The 17,005-nt window shown below is 38.2% G+C and overlaps 1 protein-coding gene across 2 annotated transcripts in view; it reads left to right on the top strand.

Moving 5' to 3' along the window:
• RELN (reelin) overlaps window positions 1–17,005 on the top strand; it is a 269,232-nt gene that overhangs the window by 140,132 nt on the left and 112,095 nt on the right. For both annotated transcript variants that reach the window (XM_042815609.1, XM_042815611.1), the window contains exons 9-10: window positions 5,888–5,984; window positions 7,978–8,218. In XM_042815609.1, the coding sequence (XP_042671543.1) occupies window positions 5,888–5,984; window positions 7,978–8,218 (338 nt within the window). The remainder of the gene's footprint in view (window positions 1–5,887; window positions 5,985–7,977; window positions 8,219–17,005) is intronic.

Here is a 17,005-nt window from a genome sequence, read left to right as displayed (position 1 = left end):
TCCAGTGGGGCTTTGACCTTTATTTAATCTTTAGGAGTTCAGTTCCAAAGTCCTTCTGATTAATGCATTTACTAATTGAGAATGTATTTACTAATTTTAAACATATTTATTAATTTCTCTTCCAATCTACTAATTGTTCTTTCAGTCTTATGTGATTTTATGATGGAGGCTAAAAGCACGTTCATTTAATTTAGACAATAGCCCAAAGCTGTCAGTGAAATAAAGTTAGCTGTTCTCTGAATTCTGCTGAAAAGAACAGTTGAGACATTGCATCTCAAGATGCATAATTTTCACAGAAGTTAGAGTAGCTCTGATTTTTACCAAGGGCAAACACCAATAACGTCATTGTTTCCTCTGTTCAGTTGTTTATTCTGGATTGTCTGCCAAAACACAGAGAGCCAAAATCTTCTTGTAAGAGAGAAACAAGTAGTCAGCAATAACAGTATTTAGTTATTTTAAAGTAAGAAGTAGACTAAAATTAAAACATATAACCCAGTTGTTTTTGCAATTTTTAAGATTTTTTTACCATTAAAAGATTTATTTGTAAGCTTGATTCTATAATCAAAGACACTAAAGATCAGAAATGTATCATAATTAAAAATCGCACTTGAAACTAAGTTCAAAACTGTGGTTCCAAGGAAAAATAAAAATATTCTTGTGACCTCCTCTTGAGAAAGTTTTCAGAGGCGCTAAGACATGAACAGCGAGTTGCACGTTTTTGTATCAGAGTTTCCAGTATAATCAGGACAAAATATTCATTTTTTTAAACATGGTTGAAATCATCTGGCTCTTGATTAGAGGCCAACATACACATATACCTTAAAAAAAAAAGCCACCACAGTTTCCATTGAGTGCTCATTGTTCCAGACTGTATGGTTCATTAATTTGGAAAAAGACTATTAGCAAGCCAGCCAAATTTGACCACTGTATTATCCTGTTCTGTCTGGCTTAATTCAAGCGATATCAGCAAATCATAATCCTTAGCAAACACTAATCATTATTCAACACATTAACAAAATGAATAAAAGCAATCTTCTGGTATTAGATAAACAGGATTCTTTTGAGCTCCCATTCAGACTACAGTTAGGACATAATCAAACCCTTCTACAAATTTTCATGTGAGTTTTTCTTGCACAGTTGCACATTAGACTCATTCTTCTTAAAGCCAGCATTAGATATCTCATCTGCTTATCCACTGAAGCACTTGCAGGAACTATCAAGAGGTTGTCAAGAGGCAGAGGACGTCACAGTCTATAAAGAGGCAAAATATTGCTTCCCTTGCAGATGGCACCCAGTTTTATCTCAGCAAAACACCAGCTTCTAAACAGTGTTGTTAACAAATCTTAGAGACCAACAGCCACATGACTCGGATTTATGCAGATCTGACACAGTCAAAGGCAAATCTGTAGTGAGTCTTGAATTAATTTTGCCTGCCATTGTCAGCCTGGATACAAATATGCTAGTACCTGGTTGCAAATACCTGTCATGAAGTGCCTTCATAACATTCCTCCTTAAATATTCTTAGTACTTTACCTCCATGATATTTTAAAAAATAAGGTGCATAAAATATTAACTAATAATGGCATTGAAAGCATTGAAAATGAACTTAATGAGAGTTCCAGGAAAAGAAGCCGTCTCCACCTCAGGTGGGCATGCTATAAGTGGCCAGTGCTAGTCAAGTCCTAGCTACAAGTCAAGTGAAGGCTACATGTTATGAATCCTCCAGAACATGTAGGAAAGCAATTGGGAAGCACAGTTTTGGTTTAGGTAGAACTAATGAAGCAGCAGGCAGGAGCTGCTCAGCTTTATTACACTATGCCAGTCAAAATCATCTCCTATCAGCGTTGGTGTCTAGATTCAACTTTAAGTAAATTTTATTTTATTACCCTTAGGGCAAAAGCATATAAAGTGTAGGCAAAATAAATTAATGTTTCAGATCATGCAATGTATGGAAATAGTGGGGGCTTATAACAGAAGCTGTTTTACTGCTTATAGTTTCCACTAAGTCAAAAATTGTCAGAGTTTAAAATGTATCATCCAAAATGATATCCATGAAGGTTGTCTCTACCTCAGCATTTTTCAAAAGTTTTAAAAATCTGCAAATTTCAGCTAGAAGCCTATGAAAAGGAGTAAAATCATTGCAAAAAGAAGAAAATACTTAGTTCCTCACACACAATCCTATAAATATGGAAATTAAAAATAATCTGCACATGCATATACCTTAATATTGAAAGTATGACTGTAAGTCTTAGACAGATTTAGCTAACTAGCTGACTAGCTAAATCTAACTGGATTTAGTTTGATTTAGGCAATAAACACAACAGAGCATTGGATTTACTGTGATCTACTTGCTTTAAGAAAGAAGCAGCATCTTGCTTTCATGCAGTAGTTTACTAATATAAGCTTCTTTATGGTAATCATTCTGCATGTTTTCTTACCTGTTTTCATGATTAATTCAAAACCTGAGCATTCTTAGTTTAAAATGACTACAGTCTAGGCTCATTCATAAGGTCTGAAGTCATTTTGTACAACTTTTTATTTGGAAGATGAGAGGTTGTGAAGATTTACAGTGTTACATACTGCAAGGGTGGCTGTGCTCAGAGCTGGAGTAGCATCTGTTAGCATCTCTAGAAGTGGGGTAAATTATGCCTCCCCTTTCCTGGGAAATTTGCCATCACTTTCTGCTACGTAACTACTTGCATTTTAATCACCTGTTTGCTCATGATTGCTTTGTTGGTCAAGAGAGAAGTAAACATTCAAACTGCAGATTTAAAAAATATATATTTTTAATATTTCTATTTTAGAATTACTCATATTACAGTGAAATGGAGCAATAGGGATAACATTAATAATAATTTTGAAAGTAATATTGAAAATAATGACATACTGAAAATTACATGAAATGACATTGTTTTTCAATGACATCTCAATAAATCCAGTTCTGGAGAACGGTTGTATTTCATCTTTCTCCCTTTCCTTGGGGAGAAGCTGTTAATGCAAGCTGGATTAATACTGGTTTTGTAAAAGAAACAAGCACTAGATCCTTGTGGTTCCTACCTATTTTAAAAAGACTGTTTTAAGGACAAAGAACAAAGCCTAAATGTAGCTGACAATTTTTCAGATGTGTTCATTTCTGTTTTTCTATTGTCAAAGTTTTACAGAATTAGATGCTTAAATAATAAATATTTTACATTCTTTCTTATGATTTTGAGGAAAGAATATACATTAAAAAAAGTTGCTGAAAGCATGTATTTCATCACGGTAGTAACTACTACTTACATTGACCTTACATTGATCACATTCCAAACTAATTTACTCTTAGTACAACCAGACTGATTATTAAAATAGCAATAGAATCCTGCTCTGGTCATTCCTCTTTGCCTTCTGTGTCTGCTCCTCACTTTACAGTAACATGAGGGAAACACCACATCTGCCTTGCAGCTTTTCAATGGTGTTTTTTTCTTAAAAGCAAGAATTTTTGTCTTCTTTTCACAGTCTGACAGTGTCCAAATTCAAGATACAACATTCTTCGTAATATCATACGGATGGTATTATCAGCAAATATGTCCATCTCCATTTTTTGGCAGGACATTTTGATTTGGCTTTCTTGAAGAGTGCTGTACCAAGAGCTGGTTGTAACAGTAACAGATATGGCATATTATTAAGTCTATATTGCTAGTTATTTTTCCTGTTTATGTTCCTGTCATTTTTCTATGAGAGAAAAGTCAGTATGTTGCAGCTTTGCCTCACAGCCTCCTGCCAGCCAAAGTGGTTAAACCAGCTGAAGTTCATTGGTTTTGATGAGTGTGATGAGAGCCTGGAACTCCTAAAAGCCACAGAAGTAGAAACTGACAGCAGATGCCACTCAGTGGAGTAGACCATCTCAGCAGATGGGCAAAAATGAAATGTAAAGGCTTTTCCTGACATCATTTTGTTTTAATATGATAGAAATAAAGTGCCTTGTCAGTAAATTATACCCAAAGAGTTGCTTTGTAGTCATTTTGGGGATATGTTTGGTAATTCAGAGTCCTGCTGCCTTTGCAGGATTAATTATTCTGTGCCTTGCTACAGCAGAATATGTATCAGAGCAGCTGAATGTGCCCCACACAGCTGTAGTGAGTGGATCGGAAGTATCTGCTGCTACGTTTGCAATATAACAGTAGTAAAAGATACAAGAAGTTAACTGCATCGGTCATTTCCAGAGTGCTAGTTGATGTATTAGCCAAAATTATGGAGACGAGATGTAATCCCATCTTTTGGTTATTTTTCCCTCTGTATGGGATGTGTGCCACAGAGTGGAAAACCAGATGTGCAGCATTGCGAGCTGAGAGCTGTGATGGGAGCTGCCTCGGGGCACTGGGGCTGCAAGCAGTGTGTGACATTCCCACTCAAATGTGCAGACTGTTCCCTCATGCAGGTGGTTGGCATCTTTTTAATCGGGCCATTTCTTTTATTACAGCAGTAATGTACCCCAAGTTGCAAAATTTTACCTCCAGCATTTTCCTCATTTGTGTATTTAAACACATATATATGTGTTTTTTATTTATGTGCATTTATATTTTATATAATTTATATTATTTAATATAGTACCTTTTCTATAATATATATTTGTATTTATGTACATGTATATGCATGATTTTCATTGTGACCAAATATACCTACAGCACACACAAGCATAACACACCACATGTACCACTCATAATTCGTACCCCTACTGTGAGCAAAGCTGTGTTACACACCCAGCAGCAAAATCAAGATCAGAGGTGCTGTTTAATTGAGAGCAGCTTCTTTTAATGTGGAAGGTAGCTGCTATCTGCTGCCTGGCCACCTTTGAGTCTCATATTTCAACTTGTCTCTGAAGTAGACATGTTGATCTCTGAAGCACAGCTTAGGATTTATCTGTTTCATTGGGTGTTGAATTTCCTGAGAGAGAATTACTTCATATTTGAGGGGAAAAAATAGTATTTTTAGTGTATTTAATTATCACCCAGGTTGTTTATCAGTTTGGTAGGTTGCATTGTTCAATCCCAGATTTTATTATCTTGACTGTCCCCTTTATTAATTGTTAAGTTTATCATTCATGACAGCACCCAGAGGCACCCTTTTATAAATCAAAAGTAAATATATTACCCTACCTTGCAGGGGTGCCATAGGGCTTAATTAGTTCATTTTTGTAAAGTGTTCTGAGATTCCCAGATCAGCATCAAATGTTTATCATTAATTATAGGCTCTAGTGAGTCTATGGGATGATATCTTAATTTAATTCTCTTTGGGCATCCTTAAAATAACTAATTTTGTAATATCTTTGTTCTTTCAAATTCCTGGAGAACATTTGCCTGTGGCTCAAGTAATTCTGATCTTCCTATCATTTACTATATTTTTATTTCTATTTGTTTTCCTATGTACCAGTACGAAAGTCAGTCTTTTACTATTTACCCTATAAATACTGCTATGTGGATTAAATTCTCACAACAAGGATTTGCTTTAATATTATATGGCAGTGGGTTGGGTTTTTTTGTTGTTGTTGTGGTTTTTTTTGTTTGTTTGTTTGTTTAGTTGGTTGGTTGGTTGGTTTGGTTTGGTTTTGTTTTTTTTCCTGCAGTGGGGGAGTGTTAAGCAATTTATTTTGCTTCCCTTGGGAAATCTGCAAAGATTACACAGCACGGCTGTGATTTATCATTCCCACTTTATTTCTGACTCATAAAGCATGCATTATTTTGTGTTTACCTGAAGCAACAGATTCCAGGGAATTACATCATCAACCAAAGCACTTTAAAATGCAGAGAACTGATGTTGTGAAAAATGCATAGGCAGTAGTGATTGTAATTGGAGGGTCATTTATGGTTTAAATGTATCATAACTCTTATGATTTCATCACCTTTCCTAGGATCAGGTTCGTGCCGCTTTAGTTACTCAGATCCCAGCATCACAGTGTCCTACAGCAAGAACAGCTCTGCAGATTGGACTCAGCTGGAGAAAATTAGGTTTGTTACAGCTTTTTAATCACTTTCATGCTTTCTGGATGAGCAGGTGTTGATTAAGCTTCAATCTTTTATAACTTTTTTGATTGCTAACTTTTAAGTTCTCACTTGTTTAGGCATATTAAAAGCTGAGGGATGAAATTATGGCCACTAATACTAATTGCAGAACTTCCACTGCTTTTGGCAAATCACAGTTCCATCTACCTCCTGTGTAGGAGGTCAGGAAGATAATGACTTCAGAGTTAAAATGCAGCTCCAGTAACCAAAAGGCTCAGTCTGTGCTGTAGGCTTGTGTTTTTGGCTCTCACTAATGGCCACGCCAAAACTTACTGAAGTGAGGAGGTGAATGCTGGGGTGGGTAACACAGTGTTTTATGTCAAGAGCGGATTGACTGTTAAATCATCAGACTGCTTTTACATCAAAGGTTAGCGAATGCAGGGACATCCTTAAGAACAAACCATGAGTTGATTAAAGCAAAAAATAAAGTTCTTTTCATAGCCACAGACACATCAATCTGCATTATGTACCAAACACTGGGATACAGGTGTTGTGCTCTCCTTGTGATTACTTCATTCCAAACTAACACCTCAATGGCTTTTGTATTTCAGCATCATTTTTAATCTCAGCAGTAACAATAATGTGTATTGTTGCAAGTTTCTACTTTGGTAGGATAAAATGATCCATAAAAATATTATATAGTTTGATGTGAACGTTTGGCACCTAACAAGATATGTTGAATTATGCCTTGTTTTTTAATAAACTAATTTACATGAAAGCACCAAGGATTACAAATGAAAATCTTATAATCTTTTCTTATGGGGCTCTTCAGCCTGGAGAAAAGACTCTAGGGAGATAGACCTGAGAGCTGTCTTTCCACATCTAATGGAAGGTATGAGAAAGAAGGGGACAGACTCTTTAGCAGGGTCTGTGATAAGACAAGGGAAAATGGTTTCAAACTAAAAGAGAGGAGATTTCACCTGGGTATAAGGAAGAAGTTTTTTACCATAAGAGTAGTAAAGTATTGAACAGGTACCCTGTGGTGGATGCCCTCTCCCTGGAGACATTCAAGGTCAGGTTGGAGGGGATTCTGAGCACCCTGATCTAGTTGTAGATCCCCTGATCATTGCAGGGGAGTTGGAGTAGATGGCCTTTAAGTGTCTCTTCCAATTCAAATGATTCCACCACTCTATTGTAATGGACCAAACACAAGCCTTTGAAACCCCAAATTTGTGAAGTTAATGCCTGTGTTGTTTGAATGCTGTTGCTTTAACTCTGACAGCTGGAGCTGGCAGCTGAAAATAGGTCAATAGAGCAATGTCGTGCAAAGCAGAGAGGAGGATGAATTATGAAAGGATGCTCATCTCTCCTGTGGTTCCTATGAGTTATAGTGTTTATGTGAATGTGCTTCAGCAGCTTTCTCTCCACTGCAGGCAGCTCCAGGGAGCAGAGAAATGGGGCAGGGTGGAACAGAGATGCTGATGGTCAGTGCGCTGTGCAGGGACAGTGCCATGGTGCTGTGCTGAGTGTGCCATGTTGGTGTGGTTTCAGCACAGGCAGGGAAGGATGTCTCTTGGGCAAGGTGGGTGCAGGGAGTGAATGGTCCCAAAGGCTTGGGGAGATGTGGCACATGAACTGTGACTTCCTTATCATTTCCTTTTTGCCATACCTGCAAAATACCAGCACTAGCCAGTCACCTTGGAAGTGTGACCAGCATCAGGAATGAATTCTGCCATGCTGCTTCTGCTCTCCCAACATCTCACAGCCCCAGCCTGCAAGGTCTCTGCAGTGGAGCTGCCTTTGTTTGATCTGTACATACACTACTGAGGACAGTGGGACTCTGCCTCAGGGCAGATATTTTCTAATCTCTTTATAAGATTTACCATCATACGAGTGATATAAGCATAGCTGTATCACACTTAGTAAACGTGTTAAATGAGTGAAAAGCATTCCTGGTTATGGCTTATGTTTGGTCTAATTCCATATCACTGTTTTTCAGTGCTCCTTCCAATGTCAGCACGATCATACACATCTTGTACCTTCCTGAGGATGCTAAAGGGGAGAACGTCCATTTTCAGTGGAAACAGGATTATCTTCATGCTGGAGAAGTGTATGAAGCCTGTTGGGCATTGGACAACATCCTGATCATCAATGCTGCTCACAGAAAAGTTGTATTAGAAGATAATCTTGATCCTGTGGATACTGGCAACTGGCTTTTCTTTCCTGGAGCCACAGTGAAGGTTAGTTTGAAATAAATAAATAAATTTTTGTAATGGTTTAATTTCATTATTATTATTTATGTGTATTATTATTTATTCCAACTCGGAATAGTATATGATTATGATCTAAAACTTAAGGACAGTCAGGCCCCTCCATCTGTTTGCAGAACTGGGTTGTTACTCTGTTTTTACTTATTTCCTGTCCCACTGGGGCTTCCTAAAACAATGCAACTTTTCTGCCATTACCAAAAGCTGGTGACAGTTTGTAACTACTGCCATGTCAAAGATCATACAACAGAAAATGGGAAATGGCTTCCTTTTAGGAAAACAGAACAATATTTTTGAAACAAATTCAAGTCAGGTATTTTGAAATCTACCTAGTAATTTATCTGTGTTGTTCAGTACCACTACTTGATGATATTCAGCAGTCTTTGTCACAAGCCATCATAAAAAGCTCTGCTTTCCTCTTTTTCTGTGAATATCACCTCTGCTGCAGCACACATTCAGGTAGTGAGAGCTTCTTAAAAGTCTCTGTTGCGTTGAGACCCTGATCTGATAAATGGGATTTAGCAAGGTCACACTACCTTTGGAAAAGCCCTAAGGAGACTTGCAAGATCTCTGTGCATACAGTTGCTCCAAATGCGGAGTTCTTCTATATCCTAAAACCAGTTGTATCCTTGCTTTTTATGTTTCCAAGCAAACAGAAATTGAACAGTTGATGACGTTCAGTTTTCATCCTATTTTTCATTCACAAAAAAGGGCAGCTTTGTTGTCAGAGTTCATTTATGAAGCTGATAGTTGTTTTGGCATTCACACAGGAAACAGGTGTCATGTTCTCAGGGCAGAATAATTTTGACTGTGGCATCACCTTTTCCCACAGAATCTGGCCTAAGGTTAATCTTCTTAGAAATAATCTCACTAGTTTACTCATAGTACCAGCGTATCAATTTTTTAAAGACCATTTGAACTACAATGACAACTTTTTTTCATGAGATTTTAGATCAAAGAATGTACTGATTATTTAATGATTTTCTATGATCTTTTCATGTTTGTTCTGATGTCCATCTTACCTATGGATTTCAAAATCCAGTCCACAAGTGAGAAGGTATGAGAACAAAGCAATGATTAATATGCTATAGGCACAGTCACATCTTTCAAAATGGCAAAGCCCAACATCACTTGCTCCTTCTAAAACATGCACACACAGCATCTATACTTCATCAAGTAAATATCTCTTAGTTTGGATTGGTTTGGTTGTTTATTTAAAAACCAATTTAGCGTCAGTACTCAAGTGTGGTCACTTGAAAGGTGAGGGGCTTGAACATTGAGATTAGGTAGTTCTCCTGGACAGAAATATCTTTGAAACTCCAACCTTGTGGGAGATAAAAGCAAAGATTCACAAACCTGCCATTCCTCCAAGGCTGTCTTCTGTTCTAGGGAAAACTGGAATGTGTTTTCTAAATATGTTTCTATTCCTACAACATTCTGCTATGCTGAACTCCATTCCAAGCTAATGAGATCTTTTTCTAACATTCAGGACTGTTTGTGCCATACACGTTTCAATTCCTGTCCTCTGTAAATTAGTATTTCACACAAATTGTCTTTCTTGACTTCTTTTGATGCTTTTCCTTGCAAGTTTCCCTGACAATGCTAACAAATAGTCACATTTCTGGATGTTATTTTTTGTCTGACTCGGTTTTAACTGATGCATACAAAACTGTGGGGCATAAGCTCCTTTCCAAAGTTGTGCTATAAAGTAATGTCATTAAACCAAGGAAATTTTTCAGAAAAACATAAAGAAACAAGAAAAAAAATAATCTTTTTCTTTCTTTCTTTCTTTTTTTTTAAACTGGGTTTATTTTCTACATTTATCCTCACTTGCTCACCACCTCTCAGCACAGAGAGTGATTGACATTTTACTTTTGGACTATTCCAGTAGGCATTGTTGAGACAGTGCAGCCTTCTGCTTGGAGACTCAGGACAGTGAATGAAGCAAGCAAGGGATCTTTCGCACCTTAGCTGGTATAACACTCCCATGCTTGGTTTTGGCTTGTGCTGTCTCCCAGATGTTATCTTCAAGGAATACACAGGCATGGATGGGCCGAGATCTGTTTCCAGTAAGCAGAAGGAATGACTCCACTCTGCAGGGAGGAAAAAGTTTACCCAGCTGGATGCAAACTCTGCTGTGTCATTTGTTGTCAAGGCCTGAGAATGGTCCTTGGCCTAATTTGGTTGCTGTCACAACCCCAGCATGTTAAAACTGCCCATCTCATCAGTCCCTTCAACCATTCCAAATCTTTTCAGACAGTTCTCATTGTGTTCCATTTTATTGCCTTAGTGGATTTTTGTTAAGCACTTTATTCATAAGGATAGGCATTTAGATAAAGTTTGCTGTAGTTTACAATAAATGTTTGTTGCTGCTCACATACAAGCTCATGTTGGATGTTTATCAAGCTACAAATAAAGTATATTCTTTTCTGCAGGAATTTTTCTTTGGTAGACTTGAGGTCTACTAAAATTAATATGAAACTATAATTCTATGATCTCTGCTGGTAAAAGTACTCTAATTCATAGCTGCTCAGACAAAATAAAAAGGCATTGAAATGAAGAAATGTGATATCATGAAGGCTACTATGTAGGTCCTGATTTAGGTTCTCTGGTGGATTCAGTCCCTGGAGAGGACAGTGTAGTTAAGCACTGATATGCTCACTCCACTTTGGTGGAATCAGGCTCATCTCCTCAATGAGCACTTGTGGGAACTTGCCTATGTCCAGTAAGAAGTGGTTCCTCTTCCTTCTCCAATCTTTTGAAGCTTGTCAGAATTTTTGTTTTGTTTTGTTTCTTGCTGCTCTGGAGTGGCTGTTGCTCGTTTGAAAGCACATGGCTGGTTGCAGACGCAGCTGGAGCTGGCTATTGAGATAGGAGGCAAGCTGAGAGATAAGCCACCAAATTTGTGTGTTTCAGTTCCAAAGAAGACAGCAAAAGACAAAAAAAAAAAAAAATGCTGTTAGCAAGGCCAAACGCCCCTTAGGAGATTAATTGGATCCACTGGAATGTATTTATCTGTGTTGGACTGTAAGGAAGGGTGTTGAACAGGATAAATTCCTGACTGCATTTCAATATCTGCAGTGACAGCTCTGAGTGTGAGCATGGTGTTGCAAGTAAGCATGGCTAGGGTATGACACTGGTGGCCAAGTCTGCAAAACACACAAAGCACTGCTCTGCTCTGGGCGCTGTTAAAGGTCTGTGGGCCCCAACACCCCACAGCTAATCAGGAGAAGAGATGAAACCTTCCTTCAGTATTGCTTCTTGGATCTTTACTTCTAAAGAGCAGAGAGCAATCTCATCTTTCACTGTATGCTTCATATATTTTGTAGATTTGACCATAAATTACTGTTGTCTTTTGAGGTTACCTTCTGCCAAGTTTTCTTGTTTTCTCTGACTGTTTTGGTCTAAGTTTGAATGTGCAAGCTCAAAAGCTAAAGCTGAGATGGAAGCCATCTTCAGTAGTCCTATAGTTCAAGTTGATTTCAGCCCAGACAGTAGTATCTGAGATGTGTGATTCACCATCACGGACGTTTCCAATAAATCCTGAAAACATCCCAATGCCAGTATCCTGATAACCTCAGCTTCTGTTATAAAAGATGTGCTGAGGTTTGTAAACTCATCTTTTTTTTTTTTCTTGTTTTTTTTCTTTTTCTTTTTTAAATGATCCTCAAGTGGATTCCAAGTGTGTTTTGTCTCCAAGGCACCCAAGTCAGCATGATCCCTGTTTTAGCTATGTTGCCTCACTTTTCAATATATTGATACCACGCAGTCGTGCCTACTTGTGATAGTTAAGCAGCAGGTCATTACAACTCATTTCAGTTTCTCAGAAACACGACAGAACTTAGCAGAAGAGGAAGCTTACAAAGAAAAGAGTGGGAGAACTCAACATTCACTTTCAGAAAATACTCTGAAAATGTGTCCATAAAATTTTATGACCTTTCACCGTACCCTGAGCACACCAGGGCTATGAACATCCTAGATCTGTGAGTTCTTCCTGAACATGTGTTGCTGGGGGTGACTGAGCACAGGAGACATATGGGCAGGCCAAGGAGTTTGGCAAAAAGAAATGTTGATTAAGCTATTTCAAACCTCCAGTTCCAGAGCAGATTTCCAAACTTCTGAATACTTTGTTAATTAATAGGAATGGCATTGGATGGTCTTTTTTCAAAACAAGTATCTTAATATTTCTATATATTTTTGTTGGTTTTAATTGCTTGTACTGAAATGAACTGTTCTTTCCTCTTTTGATTTATCTTGTTCTTGAGGAACTTATTGTCTGAAGCAGATGAAGAGTATTTGTCTGCAGAAAGAAGGGCGATTCTCTAGCTATGCCAGTGTGAAAATGACAAATGGAAATTGCTGTACCTCTATACTGGGCAAAGATACATGAACCTAGTTGTTTCTGACAAGACTCTTCTTTTTGAGTAAGATATAGCAAGGCACGTTTTGGTTTGTGGGCCAAACCCAGCCTTCTAGCCAGCTGCTTTGCCTCGCAGGAGCCACTTACCTGCCACATCTTCCTGGGAAGAGACGAGCTGGCTTCCAGCTGCACCTCAGCTCTGAGCCTTTCCTGCTTCTCTGCAGGTGGGTGGAGAAGGGAGGAGAGGTGAATACAGCAGAGTAGGGTGCAGAAAACCTGTCCACTGACTCCCTTTAGTGAGAATGTGATCACTACATAAGGAGACATCTTAACATCAATAGGACTGGACTTAGACCATGCATGGAATTGCTCTTGTTTTGTTGGTTTTTTTGTTGTTTTTTTTTTTTTTTTGCTTTTTTGTTTGTTTGTTTTTAATAATCACTGTTTTAATTAAAATAGTAATAACTCAGATTCAATGGCTTGGAGTTCCTTGGAACTTGGTTTGACGGTTGTGTTGAGTTGTTTGGGCAGCTGAGCAGAGCTGTGGGCAGCAATGCTGAGCAGGCAGTTTTTTCCATGCCAGTTCCCTGTGGCTCAGAAGTGTGGTGTAGTGTGGCAGGGAGCCAGATTTAGCACTGAGCTAGCATCAAAGCACCAGGGGTGTTTCCTGCCTCCTAGAAAGAAAAAATTTGGTCTTCACAGGTCATTGTGATATGCACATTAGTAAAAGAAATGGGGATTGACCCATTAGATGCCAAAGAATAGAAACAGCTTTGGCTGATTCTTTCTTGTTCAGATTTTACACTGCCATTGATACATCATTACTTTCAGAAGAACAGGCGAGGTTGTATCGTGCTCACTGCAGAGTACTGGAAGCATCAACAGTTTCCGATAATATAGAGGAATAGTTCAGTGTGTGCAAGTTAAATAACTCATTAAGAAAATCAGACATCACCAGAGTAACTGATGTTATACAAACATCATGAAATGTCCCAGAGCAGTGATACAAATTATACCAGTAAGTCAAAATAAGCAAGGTGTTTTGAGCACCAGCCTTTGGATGTGAGTCTATAATTGGAAATGATTTGTAAAACCACACGTTGTAGACTGTTACTACATCACAGAACAAGTTTCATCCCATTGTTTTTTTTACAAAGGGAAGGTGCACTATAACCTTCCTTGCACCTGGCCTGCTTGTACAGGAAGCAGAAAAAAAACCCATTTATTTCATGGGAAATAATGTTCTAATCTCACTACGGTTTTTCCTTTGGTTGAATAATGGACTTCAGACCAGAAGCCCTACTAGCCAAATCCACAGAATTTAGAATTTTAATTTTGTCATTGTACCTTCACTTGCTAAGAAACTTCCTACAGGGAACAATTTTATCCAGACTGCATCTATCCTTCTATTTGCTATCTTTTCAAAATCTAAAAACTTGGAAAACCTACAATACCCTTTCCCAGAAAGACACAATATCTAATTTATGGCTCCATTGAAAATGCTGTTTTAATTAATTTCCTTCATTTTATTTCTTGTTCCTCTGCTTCTCACATTTCATCTGTTTGCATTGCCTAGATTTTAATTAAAAAAACCCCTCCTCTCTGAGGAGCAATATGAAGTGGCAAAAATAATCACTTAAAATATTACAGTCATTAAAAAATTGGCTGCGGTCAAAGCCATGCATTTTCAATTTGCCGACAAACTATATTTTTGTTTCCTTTTAAAACATGTTTTGTATTTGGATAGCATGTGCCAACCAGCCTGGCTATCAGAGATGCTCCTCCAGCTGAGTGGGCTGCGTGACAACTCCTTAATGGGGGAAATTGATGGCTCTCTGCTCGTGTAGAGGTGAAGGCATACTGGGCAGATTTCTTTCCATCTGCCACCAGCCCTTCGCAAGCTGGCACTGTCCAAATGCCCAACACAATCATTCCAATGCAAAAAACTGCCAGAAAATAAATTGTGGGGCTACAGCTGTCCGGAAGAATCATCGGGGCCATTAGGCCCAGGAGAGATAATATGAAGAGGTGCATCAGTGTTTGCCTCTGATAAAAGCCTAATTAAATGATGGTAAAGATGACTGTAAATACTTTGAAGGCACAGAGGTGAAAAGCATTTTCATGAGAATGCGGATGAACCTTGGGAAGATGATATGCAACATCTCAGCCAAAAACGTATTACACCAAAGAATTTCATACGGATGTTTCCTGTTGATTTCCTGTTTTTCTAAATGGCACAGATCTATCATTTAGTTGCCCTCTGTTTCTGCTCTCCAAGAAGTTCTGTACTGCAGAGCCAAGAGGTATTTATTGATTCAAAAATTTTGCTTGAATACTTGACTTGGTACAGAAACTGATTTTGATGAACTTCAGAGCTTCTTTTTACATTCCCAATCTTTGCCTTTACATTTTCTAACAATATTTAGGTCTGCATCCTCAACTGTGACTGCAGCATAGACTGATCTGCTTGCAGAACTAGCTTGTGCTCCATCACATGGCAGAGGGAAGTGCAGACCTCCAGAAGTCCCTCCCATCCAACAGGTTGCACAGACTAGAGCAGATGTCTCCTAATGCAGTGCTCTCATGCAATTCTTTAAAAATATGGACATTCTTCAGGCATGTCAGCAGGATGTAAGACCTCAGATCTTACTTAGGTCCCAGAAAATACTTAGATGCTACTGTAAATTAGTCTGTTTTTATTTATGAAAACATAAATAGGTCCAATTGGAAGGCATCTGCTTCACCAAATCCAGTTTCCCTGCTTTTGCTTTGTCCTAATTAAAACCCTTCTGTGTCTCGGGTGATTAGCAGGCTCTCCTAAAAGCAACTACAGGGAAAAGGTGAAAGCTGGAGATACAAGATGTAGAATTTAAAGAGTATAGAGTAGGAGAAAGAGGATGAATCAGATGCAGACTTTTGACAAAAGGTTGGTATTGAAACCATGCACCACTGTCTGCTATAGTCTGTATCTTCCAATTACAAGCTAATACCTTCATACTATACAGTAAGAGGTTCACCAGAATAATCTGACTTGCTGCTTCTCATAGAAATGTTGGCTAAGAACTGTATTCACAGACTGGAAATACGTACAGGTAATTTAATTATTTCATTTTAGAGGAATGCTTTCTCTATCTGATCTAACATTTGCTAGTCAAGCTAATAGTGAAAGCCATTCACCAACTAAGTGTTTGGCTTGTTTAAGGCATAGCTGCTGCACACTGCTTTTTCATGGGGTACAGTCCGGTACTGTATTATAAAACTGCTGCAATATAAGGAATTGACTTGATACATCAATTTATCTTTAGTAGAATTTCAGAACGAGATCTGTTAAACTAGAAGGGAGTAAATAAATCAGCAATTTCATCACCAAAAACAAAAGTAATTTTTGTACCATTGTAGCAACGAGGAGCCCTGAGCAATGGGTATGCTAGACACAAAACAAAATGAAAGAGTGTCCCAGAAAAACCACCATCCATTCGTAAAGCAAGAATCAGCTGAGGCTGGGAAGATGAGGGAATGAAAGGAAGCATGCAAGAGGGAACAGTGCCCATGCTGGTAAGCAGTGTATTTTTCAGTGTGATCAGTGATAAGTTTTGTTGAGGAAAGTGCTAAGGAGATGCCTGAAAGACATCATCAGGTGAGGAATTTGCCAGGTAGAATGGGCAGAATGGGCAAAGGAATACAAGTTCGGTCATCTCACCTGCAAATGAAGGGGCAGATAGCAGCAGTCAGGGAAAAGTGAGCCAAGAGGTGGTGGAGGTAGATGAAGGTAGGATATCACAGTGCCTCCAGAGGAGGTGAAAAGCAGTAATACTGTAACTATACAGCAGACGAACTTTAGAAATGGAAAATTCAGAGTGAATATTAGATTGAAAGTAAATACAAGCATGCTGAGCTATGGGAATGTATCCGGACAATTTTCATTTTGCTCTATTCATGATAAGTAATAGTTTAACAATTGCAGCTAGTGAATAATAGTACTGGTAGTGCCAGACTAAATTAGACTGATTTTTTTTCCCTTGGGATGACCACAGTCCCTGAACAGTTCTTGGCTTCTTTCCATTTGGCAGCAGTGAGTGTTGTTTGTTTAGGAATACACCAGTGTACTTATGGCAGGCGTACAGTCCCACTCCTGTTGCAAACAATAGGAAACAGCTACTCTTGTGAAGTGTCAACACTGAAGAGTCTCAAGGATCATGTGCTCTGTTTTGTAGGTGATTTGGGAGAAAGCTTTGTTTAATGAAGGTTATCAGATTTGTCAAAGGATTTTTTCTGTAAATTAATTTTTCCTCACAAATTAGTTAACCTTTCAGTGTTGTAATTTGTGCAAGGACACGTTAAATATTCCTTATGCTTATAATCCCTCATTAAATACAAAATTGAACTCTGCTGTAGTACTG

Source organism: Centrocercus urophasianus, unplaced genomic scaffold, assembly GCF_019232065.1.
Source record: "Centrocercus urophasianus isolate 14NV4802_14NV808 unplaced genomic scaffold, USGS_Curo_1.0 seq_15, whole genome shotgun sequence".
Lineage (NCBI taxonomy): Eukaryota > Metazoa > Chordata > Aves > Galliformes > Phasianidae > Centrocercus > Centrocercus urophasianus.
This window is presented reverse-complemented; position numbering and strand designations above follow the sequence as displayed.